The sequence below is a fragment of the Triplophysa dalaica genome, chromosome 5 (assembly GCF_015846415.1).
Source record: "Triplophysa dalaica isolate WHDGS20190420 chromosome 5, ASM1584641v1, whole genome shotgun sequence".
In the NCBI taxonomy this organism is placed as follows: Eukaryota; Metazoa; Chordata; class Actinopteri; order Cypriniformes; family Nemacheilidae; genus Triplophysa; species Triplophysa dalaica.
Genome location: NC_079546.1, coordinates 7745862 through 7764296, shown reverse-complemented (window position 1 = coordinate 7764296; position 18435 = coordinate 7745862). Strand labels below are relative to the sequence as shown.

General features: G+C 42.2%; 1 protein-coding gene across 9 annotated transcripts in view; it reads left to right on the top strand.

Annotated features, from left to right (window-relative positions):
• Positions 1-18435, top strand: part of sox5 (SRY-box transcription factor 5) — a 162825-nt gene that overhangs the window by 98759 nt on the left and 45631 nt on the right. For all 9 annotated transcript variants that reach the window (XM_056748660.1, XM_056748658.1, XM_056748656.1 and 6 more), the window contains 2 exons: positions 1837-2035; positions 7503-7728. In XM_056748660.1, the coding sequence (XP_056604638.1) occupies positions 1837-2035; positions 7503-7728 (425 nt within the window). The remainder of the gene's footprint in view (positions 1-1836; positions 2036-7502; positions 7729-18435) is intronic.

Below are 18435 nucleotides of genomic sequence, written 5' to 3'. Positions count from 1 at the left end.
AGGGCACTATGTGCGTCTTTGTCTAAAAGGCTGTGTTCTTGGTCCCAATGTGTATATTGGGGGTTGGTGTGTTGTGAGAGGGAGCCAAGCTAAGGTGTGTGTGTGTGTAGAAGTGAAACAAAAGGGCCCAGTGTGTGTGAGTGTGTGGAGGTAGTGTAAACAGAGTGCTGCTGGAGTGGCAGACAGACCCGTGTGTCTGTGACGGCCCAAGTGAAGTTTATACAGCTGCATCGACTGCTTTTACTGCCCCAGTGCGAACCAGCGAACGGCCAAGGTACCCCCCTCTCCTGTACCAATACGCACACACTATCGCATTCATACAGCTAAATTATTAGAAATAGACTCACACACATATCATATAGTCACAGCACACATGGGAAAAATGTCAGTTATGATTGACCTGTGGCTGTCAGACCTCGGAAATATGACATCTGTATGATAGTTCATCATCTACCCAGAAGTCTTTGCACAGGCGATGTGTGCTTTCTTAAGCATGGCCTTACTCTCTCAGCTTTGAGTTTGAGTGAGGTGAGCCTCGGTTATCCCATCCAGACAATTAGAAACATTATATGATGTTTGTCTTTACAATCTAAACCAAATAAGCAGTAAATGAGGAGATCAACCAGATGTGTGATTCAGACGCACTGTCCAACACACACGTGTCTCAAAACCGAACTGTACCACATGCTGCTTATGATCGATATCTAAGTCAAACATCAAACAGATTTGGGGAACGAAAACGCACTGCACAACTCCAATCGATGCCATCTTTTCAAAGCAAGCAGAGGCAGGAGACAAATAAAAATAGTTTCCATCTCTTTTTTTCTATGTCCTCGCCTGCCTTTTTTCTCTTAAGAGATAGGTACTTATTATCCAGGGTCATAGTAACACTAGCCCCAAGGCTGAGCGCATCTCTGAAAGCACTTAGGCAATTCCGTAAGCCAGATGAAATCTTATTACGAGAGCATATTCATTTTTCCCCGAGCATTGTGGGAGAGAGTGTTCATTTAATAAATGCTTTTCCTTTCTGAAGGTATCGGAGGAACACAGAGCATCATCAAGGTCTATTTTCTGTGGCATTGTCAACACCACATACACTGTCATTAACATCTGCTGTAGCGCGCGCACTCGCACACACACTATTGTTTTCCTGTGGTTTTTGCAAGCTGCACTTTTCTTTAATGGGCCGCTCGAGTCTTTACATCAAACAGGTTTGATAAACACATTGTGCGCTGCGGTGATGGTGTAGGTGGGACAGCTATTTGATGGAAAGATGGATGTGGACAAAGCTGAGGTGTTGATGGTTGGCATTATGAGAGTGTTGGCAGGTGTGTGTATGGCCTGTTTACACCTGGTGTTCACAAGTGGTCAGGCGAGGCAGATCGGGATTTACGTTTAGTAGCAACTTGTATCTCGAATATGTCTAAAGTGGAAACAGTACTTATTTTCTTATTTGTTTGTTACTGCATGGTGATAAAGCCATTAGTCTGGAAAAAAATCAGCACACTGTTCAGATAAACATATTTTATTATATTCAACATAATTGTTTTCAACAATTCTCAGTGTTTAATTTCTAAAAAGTATGAAACCCCTGTTTTAATACATTGTATGATTCATGGTTACATAGACTCAACTGCGTTTGATGGCACCACCATTTTTTGGACCTCACGTACTCCTGTATCTGTCTTTCCCCGCTGATCGCATCATCCGAAATGAATCTGTTTGACGCTCTCTCATGTGTCACTCACAATTAAACATCAGTCATGTCCCCGTCTTTCCCGTGTCTTTCCTGAATGCCTCGCTCACTTTCTCTTTTGCTGTCTCTTGTTTTTCCAGGATGTCTTCCAAGCGACCAGCCTCTCCATATGGGGGAACAGATGGAGAGGTAGTCATGGCGACGAGCAGACAGCGATTGGACGATGAAGAAGTTGACGGACATGCTGTCATTCACTTGCCCCTGAGTTCGTACTGCAGCAAAGTGTCCCCGCGATCCCCCCGATTGCTCGACAGCCCCCCAACACTAAACACTAATATGGTAAGTCTGCCCCCATCACCTTCACTTGCCCTAGTGTAGGTGCCTGTGGACTGATACGATTGGATGAAGCATGATTAAGCTCCTCCCTCTTTTTAAATATACATCATTTTTAGCAATACTGTGCCGATACTTGTTAAAATGCACCTTCTCTTACGATACTTTCACAAATTCCATTGACGGCGCCATCCCTACACACGCTTTTGCCGTGGAAATGCCCGTCACGCTCCGATGATGTCATCATTTAAGCAGACACCGAGAGACTAGTTCTCCGTTTGAATGTGGCCAAAGTGACTCATTGGTGTTTGACTGTTCATGTGTCATCATTAAGCATGCGTTCATGATGGGTCAATTTAGTCAGTCGTGGAGGATATAGACGGTTATAACAGGGACATTCAGCTGTTGACTGGCAAAGTGCTGTTGCTTTAACAGGTGAAAGTATAAAATATGCGCCGGTGGTTGCGCAATATTAAGCGAGAGATGGACTCCATGACCCAAACTTCTGTTTTGCACATGCACCTGAGCTTTGGTATCTCAAATGACCTTTTGTCCAATTCTCCTATCTTTCTCGATAAACTTGTGCACATAACAGGCTTTGAGAATCGAACTGGCTGTAAAACAATGAATTGGTACTTAAGGAACATAACGTGAGCTAATTCTGTCATTAACATAGCGATCACAGGTCATACTGGACTCTGAAGTGTTGGAGTCATTTCCCACAATAAACTAAAGTCCTTAAACTTTCACACCGTAGAGTTTGTGTCCTTATGGCCCTTTAAAGTTGCAAGAATGTTGTTTGTTTATGACAGTCATTTCTCTCTCTCTCTCTCTCTCTCTCTCTCTCTCTCTCTCTCTCGCTCATGTTTTTGACATCCACTACAATGCATGTGGATGCTTGTAATGAATCAAGAAATGTTGGTTTACCTAAATAAATAGTTTTGACGAAAGTGTTTCTTGTGACTAATTGTATTCTGTTTTTAATAAATGATATTGTACAAGTAGCAGTGCCGTTTTTATTGTTGTGTTTTTGTAATCTAAAGGAGTCGACGGCTTTTTCTGGCTCTCGTGCTGACATGACAGACGCGCGCGCGCCGTATTTGATGTGGATTAATACGTATCCGTCTCGAGCACGGGCGGATTTTGGGGAAAGCAGGCTGGCATGTGTGAGACATTAAGTTTCCCTGAGCCGATCCGCGCTGACTGGCAGAAGAGTTGAGCGAGAGAGAGATTTACACGAGTGGGGACTCTGAGGGGCTTTGTCACGCCAATTGTATAAAGTGATAGGGAAGTGTAAATCGACTCGCCGAGTCCCCGGGTAGCGCGCAGCGGAAGATTACCGCTTTATCTTGTCATTGTAAATTAACACGGCGGCGGCGAACACGTGCTTCAGACTCCGCTGACCTCTTCATCCAGAAGACGCACGCGCGCCGTAGTTAGAACTGCGCGCTCGCGATATAGGATTCAGCGAGCGGGGTCTGATGCGCGCGGAACCGGTTGCGCGTTCCCGGCGTTCTGTATATACTCCAGCCAGTTTTAGAAGCGAGAGGTGTTAATTACTGCACGTTTTATCCTGTTAATGGGGGCGCGCATCAGGATGAAACGCTGAATTTAAGATTTGTTTCAGACCCTTTCTTTTTATAAAACAAGATTATTTTGGAGAAATTATACAAAATTATTAAACACCATTATCAAGGGATAATCAGTTAACTTTTAATATATAGGCTCATGTAATACTTATATATATATATATATATACTTGAGTATATACTGTACCTATAGGAATGTATCAAGAAACATTTTCTTGTTTATGGACTTGAAGTGCATTTAAAGAGATTGTTTTTATTAAAAATTGATATTTGATGAATGAGAAATAATTTGCTTCAGTTTGTTTTTAGTCTTAAACATTTTAGTTTATTTAGAAAATCCCAATTCTTAAATTCACAAGTTATTGTAGGGACCAGTACAAAACAAAGACAAAACAGAGAAGCTGTTATGTTTCATACTAGTCTGAATAAGAAAACGTTGTATCAGTTTTCAATTCCATTACATCTTATTGACTCTTATTCTGTAAACACAAAAGAACGACAAGGATGAGGCACTGTAAGGTGTTGCATGTGTGAAACTGTATAAATCTTCATCCGTGTGTGCATGTGTGTGTGTTCATGTACAGCGGGATCAGTACTCACAATAGCTCGGTTCAGCCAGGTTTAGAGGTGAGCGGATTGTGAACACACGGTAGAGATCAGCAACACAGGCTTAAGACAACAGAGGAGGTGTCAGCACCGTAGGATAGAAGAGATGTCCAACTCGAGTGTGTGTGCGTGTGTTATCCAGCAGCGGGGTTCTTGACAGTTACACTGATAGTGAGCAAAGAGGTTAGCTTCCTAGTGCTTAGTGAACAGAAGCCAGAGAATCTCACGCTACACTATATCCTGTGTCAGTCTCGGGGCATGTGCTAAACGCTACCTGTAGTCACCCGCGCAATTAATATAACCAGATTTAAATTAGCATATGGATGCTTTAAGGGAAACAGGTTGCAAGTCAGTGCAGGCAGGAATAGGAGAAACGGTTCATAAAGGCGACGACAAAAACGAGGTGGCATGCGGCGGAATGCTGGCATTTGCGTCGAAGGGAAAAAACAGGGGCATGGAGAGGGAAAAAAAGTATTTTGTTTTCTTGGCAAGAGTTGAAGTGGGTTTAAATGTGCTCCTGTCACACATGAGCTTAGGAGGACAAAAGTTGGTTAATTCTGTTGCCGTGCCGCACTGGTTGACGGATGAAGAGAGGGTCGTGAAAGAAACGCAGTTTCAGAGAGAATTGACATCTGCACCACTAAATGCAGAACCGCCCACACCGCGGAGAACAGCGCGTCAGAAATGCATATAAATACGTATATTCAGACACACGCACTCGCATGCAACACACACGCAAACAGCTTTGCACACTTATTCATATCTCTACCGTAAAATTGCACACATATTCAAATATAGCACGTAAATAGACCAAAAATGTCAAAAAGGCTCAATTTTTGGTTCTTTTCTTGGTGCCTTTTTAGGAGGGAAACATTGGGTTTACAGCCAGGGAATATCAACCCTACAGTAGACCTGTTACTCACTGTGGATTATATTCAAAGACGGTGGACACAAAGAAACACATAAGCCATCCAGGTGCCAGAATATTAGCTCATCTGCTTTGTCAAAAGCTAAATCAAAGCTCGAAGCGTCAACTGTGGACAACTCGAGAACAGTCTGGAATGACCCTTCATCCGTCCGACACTTTGTGTCGTAGGGACGTAAAGGAATACTGTTCCCCACCACCTTCCCTTCATTTCTATTCTTATTGTTTTCTAGACATCTCTGTAGAAAGCCGGAGAGCTGCGGTTTGAAGTATGCAGTGGATTAGATAGATTGGAAGTGACAGGTGTGACCGTGTTTTAAGATGCGTGCCACACTAAAGCAGGCAGAGAGAAACGCCTGCCACTCTCTCCCACTCTCTCTCTTTCTGTAGTCTCTCTTCCTCCCCTCTTCTTGAGCTGACAGTTTTGTTTGCTTTTGATCGGGTGATCTCACTTCGCTTCGGTCAACATGTTTTCTGTGACTCTGGAGTTCTCCTAATCCCAGTTTGAACAGCCCAACCGGAGCTGGTGGGGAACGGAGGCATGAAACGAAAGAGTGTGTCAGTGGAGCGTTAGAGAAAAATGTGCTTTTTTCTCCGTGCAGATTAGAAGACAGCTTTACTGTATCTTAAACGGGTGAACAAATCGGTATGCGGGCTGTCATATTTCACATGCGTCGTTAAAGCCTTTTAGATCTTTAAGCTTGCCAGTCATACGTCTTGGAGTGAATGAGTATTATCTTGAAATGTCTCCCGGTGTGTGTTCGTAGCTGGTGAAAGTGTTGCAGTTAAATTAGTCCTACAGTAATTGTTATCTTGATGATGATGGATCGTGTTAAAACAACTGGATATAATGTATATGTACAACTGAATATAATAGAATTCCACATCGCTTTTGTTTAATTTGGTTTTAACATGTAATATATAGAAAGCAGCAAAGATAGCTGAGATGATCAAATATGTTTTGGTTTATAAAGTTAATAAAAAACATGAAATCATTCTCAAAAAGTGTCTTTGGCTGTGTACTATTTATTATAGTACATTAACTATAATAAATGATAATAATAGTAATAATCATTATAATCAAGTTCATTTTATTTGATTAGCCGAAACAGCACCATCAAAAATTAGTTAAAGCACAATAATAATAAATACTAATAAAGTAATGCTCATATTTGCCTTATTTGAATGTACAGAACTAATTGTTTTGTCGACAGGGCTAAATAACATCATCAAACAGTCTAGCTTTTCCAATATAAATAAAGTTGTATTCGCTACTGTTCTGTGTCTTGTGAAAGTCTTGTGTAATTCGTGTTGCATTAAGCTCTAGTAAATGAACCATCTGCTGCTCTCCGTTCGCGCACTTGAGTTAATGATTAGAAACAGATGTCATTATTAAAATCTAAGCGGGTGATAGACCTGCACAGAGAGCTTTGATCAAGTCTGCGAACTTGGGATTCGGGCTGAAGAAGTTTGCAGGTTTTTGGATGCAGGTGGCATGTTATAGTTGATGTTGATTGTCGAGGTGTAAATCCGGTCAGTGGATCCAGGGACAGCAGGGGGATTATGCTATTGTCCGATTGGCCGAGGCTGCTGTCAATCACACGGGCGCTAAGGAAGATAATAGACGTGGCTTAACCAAAGATTAACCCTGATTAACTGACATGGACTGTTGACCCTGACTCCAAATACCTGACTTATTTTTTAATTAAACTTTATAAAGGAGATCTGTAGGGCCGAGTGTGGGTCAGGTGAATGTACAGTGTGAACGTGGAACGTCTTTTTCACAAATTATTTGTTGTATTTTACCCAAAGATTTAATTGAAATGCCACTCATTTGTATATGATAGGCAGACAGATAGATTGATAGACTTTGACAGCACCATGTTTACGTTTGTTCAATCCTTCCGATTCTAATTCGATCCACATGACGTAAGAAACCACGATGGGAACTGTCATTCATTTGGACATCGATGTATGAAACATTGAAGACGGTGATTGATATCGCAGCTGTCATGTTGGTCAAGAAGACAAGAAAAAATGCGGTTGAAAAACTTGGCCGTTCTTGCGTATTTGGAGGCGAGTCAATGTAGGAAAAACTTCCCTCCTCAAAGGAGAGACAGTTCCCTGTGATGGCAAAACGACTGCAAACTTGCGCCACTAATGATTTTGTCTAAGGAGACTTCAGACCGTTCAGAGAAATAAGAGAGACTTTCTATAGTACAGACGGGTAGATGAAGATGAAAGCAAGTAAACATGCCTTAGCACTCAGCAACAGGAAGAAATAATTAGTTGAGGCCTGTTTGTTGTGTTGTTTAACACTGTTCACATCCTGCTGTCTCTCTCTCTCTGTCAGGATCAGGACGGCAGTAAAGGCCTGGCCTTGAGCCCATACACCCAGCACAACTCATCTACCTCACCCAGTAAGCATCAGCAGGAGGAAGGGTCCATGCGGCCGGGGAGCGAACCCAGCTCTGCTTCAACTCTGGGAACCCCGGAGAGACGCAAAGGCAGCCTGGCCGACGTGGTGGACACGCTCAAACAGCGCAAGATGGAAGAACTGATCAAAAACGAGCCAGAGGGTGAGTTATAGTGTATTAATCATATCAACAGGGTCGTGCCAAAAATTTGTGAGGACCCGAGACCAAATTTCATCACAGAGCCCATATGTCTGTGTTTTATTGGGTGTAATTATGATGTCACTGCGTTGTCGTGCATTTAACTCTTACACCGTGTCCTAACCAAATGCGATGCGACGCCGCGACACGCAATAAAAGGTATCTTTTCAATGTTTGTTGACGGCTCCACCCACACACAATCTCATTCGATGTAAGTTCTGCACCTTATGAATATTAACCGAGGACAGGCTATATACGTTTGATTACATATGTTTAGATTCTAAAATTATAGCATAGCGTATGGTGAGGCACCACTGAAATCATGAGAACAGGACGCTCACTTGGTTCACTGCGTGCACAGAGAAAAACTGTTCTGATTGGCTGTGTTTTCTGATTGATTGTCGCGTCCCGCCCCTTTTCCGTGTTCGGTATGGACAAACAAATTGCTTATCGCGTCGCATTTGGTAAGGATGCGGTGTAAGGTGTGACGGACTTCAAATAGCCCGTCTCTGTCTCCGTTTAATGCTCACTCGTTCGTTTCTCTCCCTCTATCTACCCATAATTCCTGACTAACAAATTCTGCTTAATGAGAGCTGTTGATAAAGTCAGGTCTTTGTCAGAGAAGGCAGGGATCAGCTGTTTGGAGCCATTGTGCGCCACACTTTGCATATTCATTTCCGACTGATTACTGAGAGAGCAGCTCTCAACTGCTTATATAGGGTCTGGGTCTATCTCTCTCTCTCTCGCTCGCTCTCTTACATCACACCACTCTCTTTCTGTAATTAGAGGCCAGTTCTTCGTGAATAATCAGAACCTGCTACCCATGTGAATTAGCCAATGTGAGATGAAATACGGATATGAACATACTTCTGGGTGGATGAAGGGATGGAGAGATTTGGGGTTTTCTGTTCCTTCAGCCCTGCATGCAGAATGTGGAAAACACAAATAAAGCTAGCGTAAACTGTGTTAGCCTGCTTTATTGTATACATGCAGCATTGCAGCACATGCAGCATGCAGCATGCAGCACATGCAGCAAAAATCCTCCAAAGTCGCTCTGAAAGAAGTTGCTTGAAACATCTCTCTTGTGTACTTTTACATTTTAACTGAAATGTTTATGTTCTTAATCTGTAATCTTTGAATTTTGGCAGAAACCTAGACATCTGGGATTTAAACATGGTAATGTGTTGAAAATGTGTTGAACTTCCACATCTGTATCATTCTCACATATCATCGCTGTCCTTAAAAAAAATATCACTGTAGTTTTAAATGATTCAATATTGTGTACGAGCACTTTTTAATACTTTTTATTAGTTAGATTTTTGCAAACCCAGTGACAAGCAAAAACGGTGACCATTAATAATGATTCATGCCAAAAAAATGACGAAATATGGGTATACGCGGTTTCTGAAAGACAGCAGCGATATACGAACTTAATGTGAAGCTCTGTAGTCGCTTCCTTCAAATGAGCCATATTTTTAACAGTATACCTTTGATTCTATGAAATCAACCACAAATTGTTTCCAATTACATTAGACAAAACAGAGAGGTCAAACCAGCAGTCTGCCGGTGTAGTGCAACATGAAGCCAGGACAGATATAGCACGGCTGAATGCTCGGACACTTTATAGAACTCTAGCGAAACAAAAGAAATAAAGAAACGTAAAGTGAAAGACGGAGTCCATTAGCGAGTAAAACTACAGTAGCGTATTATCTTTCTCCTTTCTGTTCAAATGAAACATGCAGACAAAAGAAGCCCTCGGTCCCTCAAGAAGCACAGACGCAGAGAAAGGGAAAGAGAAAAGAGAAAAAGAAGATCAAGAAAGAGAGGGAGGAGGGCAGCGGATTGAGCCAGGGCTCTCATAGCTTGATAAAACTCCCCTTTCAACTCGCCTGTCCATTGTTTGCTTGTGTACCTCACAAAGACCATTAGCTACAAACAGCAGGTTATGATGAAAAATTAATGAATGCTTTAATCATTATGAAAGGGCCGTATTATTACTGCTGCCTTCCTTTCTCTCTCTCCCTCTCTCTCGCTTTCACACGCCGCTTCTAGCCGGATCAATCAAACACTTGCAGGGTAACATGCACACACCTTCTGCGAAAGCTGCTTACACACTCTGTGCAGACGGGACGTAACACAGGGACGGTAGAATGGAGCAGGAAATGGGTCAGAAAACAGTAAGCGAAGAGAGAGACGTATGTTTCTTGCTTTTGGTTTGAAAGAGTTGTGTGTTAGTCAGCATGTTGGAGAGGTTTTTTGCTCACCTGTTCGCCTCTCGGTGCTCCACTTCCCCTCAGATAAACAGCCAGAGCTGAGTCTTTTATTACATTGAAATGTAATACCATGCAGGTTTATACTGGGTCACCAAGTGAGTGTGTGTTTTGACCAGGAGCACAGCGTTTGGCCTTTCTAAGCGTATGTCCTAGCCGGTCTCCTCAATTTTGCCGTTCCCCACTGTAGCTGTGAAAAGTAAGTAATTGACTGAACGGTGCCGATCTATACAGTACATATGTTTATATCAATGTTGTCCTTCTGAAATCTCTGTTTCCATATTTTCTTATTTTTAGCCGTAAATCATTATTATTAGTCATATGTTATGTTTACTAATGGGTTTTCCAAATATTTAAACAATAAAAAGTATTAAAAAGTGCGTGTCGACTTTGATAACACAGTATTGAAACATTGCAAAATGTTCAAAAAGTACAGTATTTTTCCCACTTTTTGGAAAAGCAAATTTGGAAATCCGAGGTTTCAGAAGGACAGTGACGATATATACAATGCACAATTTAATGGGATGGTAGAAACTGCCCTATTTTGTGGTACCTTGCAAATGTACAGTAGTTGTAAATCGGTGATTTATTTTAGATCACTTTTCGATCAAAAGACCTTTCGATTTCGAGCGAATCCGTTTTCTTTTACGAAAAGCTACAACAGCATTTTTCCATTGTATTGATTGATGCATTCTGCCAGCACGCGTGTGTGAGATTGGCTTCACATAACAAATCAAATTTAGAAATATGTGTACTGTCTATTGTTGAAGCTGTCCGTACATTTTACATCTCACACATGACAGAATAACCAGAGGACTTGTGTTGGTATTAGCGTGCTGAAGTGTGTGTGTGTATTAACTGTAGTAATTGAAAGAGGGCAGGACGGCTGTCACGGGGTTCATAGGGAGCAAAACACACACACTGCAGTTCCTGTCTCATCCGCAAAGCCGACCGTAATCGGACGCAACTTCAAATCATCCGCATCGCGAACTATTCCAAATCTTCGAGCCATTTTCTTCTTTGATGGTATGATGGCCCTCCTCCTACCCCCTCTCTCTCGGTGGAGATGATGTACTCCTCGCTGGTGCTTGGCAGTCTGTGTTATGTGGGGCACAGATGTTCAGTGTCTCCTGAGTGTCCACGGGTGCGTGCGCCGGAGTGGATGTCTGTGCACGCTTGTGTTTGTCAGCCTTGGCGCTGGGCTGAGCTTGATTCATGGTCAGGGCCAAGCCTTGCTTCCCTGAGCACTGAACCTCTCACACACACACACACACACACTTCAAACTGAACATACGTCACACAGCCCTGTACAGACAATGGTCTCATTCACCTTCCTCTGCCTCACTTTGAGTCTCCCACCCTGTGTGGTTTTGCACACAGAACAATGAATCAGGTTGAATAAACACCTTTAAAACAGATCACTCGTCTCATCGGTAACTCAGAATCGGCATCTTAAATCAAAGTTCTTTTTATGCTGGCCATAGGTAAGGGATTTGAGAAAATGACCTGGGCATTAACCGTTTTTTAACGACCACAAAACTGCAATATATTTGTTTTTTGATGTTTGTTGTTATGATCATGAGACTTGCGTTTCATGTTTGTCGAGTGTTAAATCCAACACGCATCTCTTCCCCACCTCAAGTCAGATACCGAGGCCGAGCGGCTCCTGTGAAGTAACAGCGTTTTCTCGTTTAAAAGTTCTCGCACCGGATGGCCATGGAGTGAGCCGAGATTGATGGTTCAATTCGAGCTGACTAATTGAGTCCTTCTCCTTGGTTCTCGCCCTGTGGGATGCTCCGGCTTCAAAGCCTGTCCCGGGGTCGGCTCCTGCCCGGACGCCTCTATTTTTTTACACCGCCTTCTCTGGTCTGGGGTCAGGTAGGAGATGGCTTTTAATGCACGATGTGTTGTAATTTGCGCGACTGTGCTGTTTTATAGCTTGACACAGAACGGTAGGGTCGAATAGATCAGATTGAGGCTACGGGTGCAGCGGCGGAGCTCTCCGCAACGCTCGCGCAGAGTATGGATCTTTTGTGAGACGTGCGTATGGGGTGGGGGGCGGTTGTGTGTTCAGAAGCACTGGGGCATTTTACAAGACAGCACTTAGGCCCAGTCATTGTTGGCCGAGAGAATAGGAAGGGCGGATACGTTGAAGAAGAAGGGATGAGTGAAAGGGTTCGAGAGCTCTGAAGGAGTTCAGCGCCGGGTTTCAGTCTATCTCTCCCCAGGGTCTGTTAATCCGCTATACGAATGCTGCTGAGGAGTGCTTTCTCACACACACACGTAGTTTAATTGACCCCCAAACACACATACGTGTTTGAATACCCACACAAATCTAGTTATCGAGGGAAAACGGCAGACTTAATATACTGCAGACATCCTAACTACAGAAATTGCAGACACGGTTATAGAAATATGAGGTCATTTTAAAATCATGATATCGGTCTTTGAAAAGACTACAAGTTAAAAAATAAAAATCATTTCATTGAAAAATCATGAAAATCTGAGTGGCTCCAAAGTATTTTACCGGCTAAAATATCTTTGAGAATTGCTATTTGTGTAATCTATGAAATCTTCCTAAAAATTCACTAGCAATTCATTGTTCAAAAGTTGTGGGAAACTCGTACAGTTCACGTTGTTGCATTCCATCTGTACGGTTTTACAATTCTTCCGCGTGCACATGCATCATCACAGACATCGTTGTTGCATCGAATCTCTTTTTAAGCGTTTAGTTTAACAAAAGTAAATCCCCTTCGAAAAATATACATTTGCTTCCATAACATTGCAACTGGCACTATGAGCGCCAAGATAGGATCTAAGAGAGAGAGAGCGTGGGAGAGAAAACAACTTCCGCATGCAATTTCCAGCATTTGGTTGTAATTAGTTAGATGTATAAATTAACTTAAGGAGCAAGGTTTCCTCAAGAGTTGCATGTCATTATCTTCTTCAAAAGGAGGGTTACAGAAATAAAGAGAATAAAGACACAATGTAAAGATTCGTAGAAGATAGCAGAGGCGAAATTTAAAGCAATGTCGTACTTGAAATTCTAACCATTCCATTTGCTAAATTAGGTTTGCTTAGAGTTTTCAATATGAAAATTTTATGTCAACATCGGATTAAGCTCAAATGATCTGCGCTTTATTGTTCTCAATAATCATTTGTTACCTTACTTATATTTTTTACTTTCATTTTAGGAAAAACAAGACCTCCATAAAAATTCCTGAGCACTATTCGAGAAAACCTCGAGCAGTAAAACACTCAGCCGGTCAGCTCTGTTTGAAAATGCTCAAATCCAACCTAAAAAACAAACAGACAACATCAACATCACAAACAGACTGTTTGCCGAATCTGACACAACAAAACACCGAGCATAATAGCGCTAGAGATTTTTCTCGGTAGCGTCGCCTATACCGGGAAGAGCACAAGAAGCCTCCTTTTTCCGAGTAGACGATTGCATGACTTTTTTGTCTCTGGTTCAATCCAAGTCAGCGTACTTTCCTTTGAGGTTGGCAAAACAGCCGAAGACATGAGAGTTAACGGGCCCTATTGTGAGCGTGCCATTGTTCCAGCGAATGAAAAGCGCATTCAAGTCAGTTGTATTGAATTGTTTGGGTCTGTCTTTCAGTTTGTATTCTTCTGCTGCCTTGCACAAGACAATCAATAAGGATGAGCCTGCTCGCTGGATGGGTGATATTAGAGTTGAATGCCGCTTTCTGGATGGGAAAAGCTGTCTTAGGACACACACATTTCAAGCTTTTGGCATAACAGCACTGTGGTCTTTTTACCTCTAAGTGTGGGCTACGGATTAGAGACTTGGAGATGGACGTCTTTGTGCATTGCTTGCGTGTGTGCGCGCGTGTTATTGTGCGTCTAAAGTTTTGTTATTGACCTCCTGGTGTGGCATTAAGAAAGGCACAAAAGCTGGAGGTTCATGAATTAGACTGCGGCTCCATAGCAGGCCCATTATAAAGCTGACTGTTCCATAGCCACTCCATTGTGGCTTGAGATTTGGACAGTTGCACACAGCCGTCATTGACGTACATGAATTGGAAATGCTTCTGAGCCGTGATGGTTGAATACGGGCCCTGAACATGAGGAATCCATATATTAGCAGCTCGCTGGATATAATGATGTGCCTGTGAATTGCATAATATGAATATTCCTTACGGATTTACCATGCAGACGTGTAGGAAATGTGACAGGGCAACATGTCGGTTCGAGAAGAACATCTATGTGTGCGTTTGCATACCTAGTCAATAGGACGATATTCCCCCACCTTAAAAAATAATCAGCTGGTGCAAATAAAGTGAGTTCTTCGCCCGTTTGTTTAGTTGTTAAACGCAAAAAGCTCTCAGACATCGAGCAGTTGTTTGATTCTTATGCTAATTTGTCTAGCACACCCATATCTATTAACATGCTAATTTTATTTTGTGTGCGTTGGCATTTTTCAAGCTAATGCTAAATAATGGAATACAATATCTCATGAATATTCATCGTAAGTTTTAAAAACCGAGTGAGCTCTATAAAATATCACTCACTCATCGCTTTGATCATGTTTTAGTGGATTGAGAGCTTTCCAGAGTTTCCTGGTGTGCGGTACGGACGAGGGTTCATCCTCTGGCTTTTTTTATCCCAGTATTATGAAACTGTAATATGTGATTTTTGCTGTTGCGTGTATTGTATGTGCAGCACCACGTGTGACAAGAAGAGATAGCAATAGCAGGCATGTGCGTACGGTTTAACCACTCAACTTTGGCTTGCTGTTGCATTGTGGGTAATTGTGGGTCAGTGGTTGTTGGTTGTTTTGATGTGGCGTTGGAGGCCTTTCTCAAGGCTCGCAGCTAGGCACAGATCTTTAGCTTATGTCCATTTCATGCCCCTTTAAGTCTTAAAGACGTGCGCACACGCTCGCACACTCAAGTTAAAAGGGGAAATTTAAAGTAAATTACAAAGCAGATTTAGGTGTATTTGCTTGGGTTGGAGTAGATCAGAGCAAATAGTGGATGTTCAGAGGCCTTGTGTACACTTTTGACACAAGGTCACGCAAATACACACTCGCACAAAAGACTTTGTAATATTGCTGTTTTTTACTATTAGGTTAGAAACATATGACCATGTGTTTGTATTATCATGGGGATAACTTGTACCATGCAATGAATTGCATAAAGTTATCAAACTTACACAGTCAAGTGTACATGTTCACATATGTCCAGTAAATTTTGGCTTTTTACATTTATTCATTTGAAAGAATTTATTCATTTTTATGCATCCAAGTATGTGCTGTCAATACAGAAAACACTTCATAAATGACACTACACATAAACACTCACTTCATTCATCGTCACCACTTCCTGCTTTTAAACGTACCGGATTGGAGGATGGTGGCGCGTCCGCATTGCAATCCTGAATGAATCTTCGGCAGGGGGTCTTTGAACACGGGGGGAAGCTCAGAATTAACCCCGGCCGTCCTGCGGTCAGGCAGCCCACTTTGAAACGGAGCAATCTGTCTCCGTCGAGCAGCCCTGGGTCAGCACCCTTCGGCCTGCCAGAAAATAGACCCTTTATTTAAGCCAGATGTTGGAAAACTAGCAAGGCGGATCTGAATCTTCCCTTTTTTCCTTCGTCTCCCTTTCTCTCTCCTTTCCTTTTCTGTTCGACGCCCTCCTGTTTCACCACTGTATTATTTATTTATTTTTTGTTTTCTGGCCCCTCCCTCAACCCCCTGGTCCCACAGCGTCGGGGAACCTTGCGCACTTGCTCCGAGAGAAAGATCTCTAGCCTGGCTGAGCGCCCGAGCCCGATCCCCTGCCTGGACAGGGGGACTGCTGGAAGTCTGAACAGGTGTTCTCCAATTTTTGATTTCAGTGCATTTGAATTAATCCTGTCAGCTCAGCTGTTAAAACAACTGTCACCCACAGCTGCTAGTCATTTTGGGCAGGATCTGACACACTCCGCCAGTCTACGACATACACGTATTGCACCGTCTGTTCCTCTGCCCATTGTCACCGGCACAAAGCGATGTACGCATACACAAAGGCATATGCACACAAACACATCACAAAGGAGGCATCTGGGCTCATCGGGATAGTATTGCTACAATATTGTTCATGGTATTAGGAATGTAGACATTCGTATGTCTAAAATCCGAGGTGTGTGAGGAAGGCACATCCATCTGTGTCATCTCTCTATAAGTGATTTAACCGTGATGAGGTTTTGATCTTTATCTGAAGTGTGTGCAATAGTGCATGTGATGTACATTAGTTGACCTTGATAAATTCACACAGCGTACTAGAGAGACATACACACAAGCACACATTTATTCTTTCAAAATAAGGACTGAAATGTGGATTGAGACACAAAATATCCGAATTTTTTCATATTATTAGTAGAGATGCACCGATATATCGGCAAATAATCGGTATCGGTAGATAAAAAAAATCCAGTTTATGCTTTGTATATTGAAAATGTTAACAACATCACATTTCATTATTTGATTAACATATTGAAATAATAATTTAATATTCAGAATCAATTTAGGTATCGACAGATATCACTCGGGATCGGCGGAGGACTTAAGAATGGGTGCATCTCTAATTATTATAAAAAAAGTGTTGTCATTTTTACTCGGACCACTCTGAAGAGAGGTCTACCCACCCTGTATTCTAGATTTTTCCTTGCGTACATTTTTAATTATGGCTGTTTATCTTCACCTCCTCTCTTCAGAGGTACTGCGTTCCAGAGAGTGTTGTTCCTGTCGTTGGTTTGGATCTCTTTCAACCCTTCTTCTTTCATCCGGATTCTCACACCCCTCAGTCAGACACGGGTTACACGTTCTGGCAAATCTTTTCTCTCACATTTTAAAATCTGTTTACTTCTTTTAAATGCCAAGAGCACCCAAAAACACACTGGGTTAATTACTGGTGGATGATAAATGGTTGATCGGGAGAAACTTCAGCTGTTTTGCTGCGCCTTCTTTTTTCACCCACGGGACCAGTCACGAGGGAAAATATCTATTTGAAAAAGGTTCAGGTGTGTGAGAACATCCAGGTTTCGTTAGCGTAATTTAGGGCCCAAGTGTGTTAGGTTTGTGTGTTTGTAAATGATGAAATCTCTCAGCCTTGTGTTCAAGGCTGTTTTAACCTTTGTAGAGAGAGAGATAAAGAGGAGTCCAAGCGAATGCTCTGTTGCACAATAGAATGTATGCTTTGTCATGTGTTTGGTATATTTGCTTACAGACTTGTGACGTTTCAGGGACTTTGGACCTGCGTGCACACTGAGGGAAGCTGTGGATTTAGCCCCCACTTCGCTGTTGTTTCCACACATCAGAAACATCTTTAAACACTCCCAAGCTAGTATTTTCTACATTAGAACGGTGTTTTGAAATCTAGCTCTGTTTTCTTTCTTTAAAGACACAGTACACCCAAAAAATTATGTCATCTTTTCATTCTAATACTCATTCAATAAACAAAACTCTAACACGTCATAAAAACTTGCGTTTTGTTTAAAAAGCATCCAAAACTGTAACATTATTCATTTTAAATATGTTTTCAATTATTTACATTTAAAAAAGTCTCAATTTCTCTGACAAAAGGTCATGTGTAACCCCCCCTGCAGGACACATACACGAGTCACTGCATTATAAATAGTTTCTATTGCTTGAACGGCCCCGGGTAGGTTTTACTTCTTTCAACAGACGGGATAGTGTGTGCGTTCAGTATTTTTAGCCGGTTAACTATATTTGAGGCCCTCTAAAGCGCAGCGTTCCAGTGCATTTATTATGTTAACGTTATTATAAAAACACTGTACAGACCAGCACAGTAAGAGTTTAAATAAACTAATTTAGAGGAGAAAAGAATGAGAAAAAGAAATGGGTCGCTCTTGAGCCGTCTCCTACCCCTGCAGACGACTAACCAATGGAAACGCAATATCGCTCACAGGAACGCAGTTATTCCCATGACCGACCTTATCGGGAAATCTAGGCTTGAACTTAAAAGCATGTGAATTTATCGCCACACCCCCTACCTCCTTCCCTCTTCTTGTCCTGCAGATGAAGAGAAAGAAGGAACACAGTCGAGATGTGCTGGGTGGTGGGTGCAGGGGTCTGACCGGCTTTACCAGGCATGAGCTGCTTCTTTAGAGCTGTTAACAATCACCTAATGGCTCTCACATGGTTACCCGTATCTGGGAGCAATGGAGCCCTTACAATACCGGCCATTCTTACAGAGAGAGCATTTTAACCGCCCCGGGCACTTTCAGACAACAGCAATGATTAAATCCGATTTGTTTGTGTGTTGAAGTTATGTGTACGTGAAATCCGTGTCTCGCAATTTTTATTATTATTTTGTTATAGTTAGGGTTAGGAGTCATTTTACTAGTGATAGTTTTTACAGCGTTACGGTAG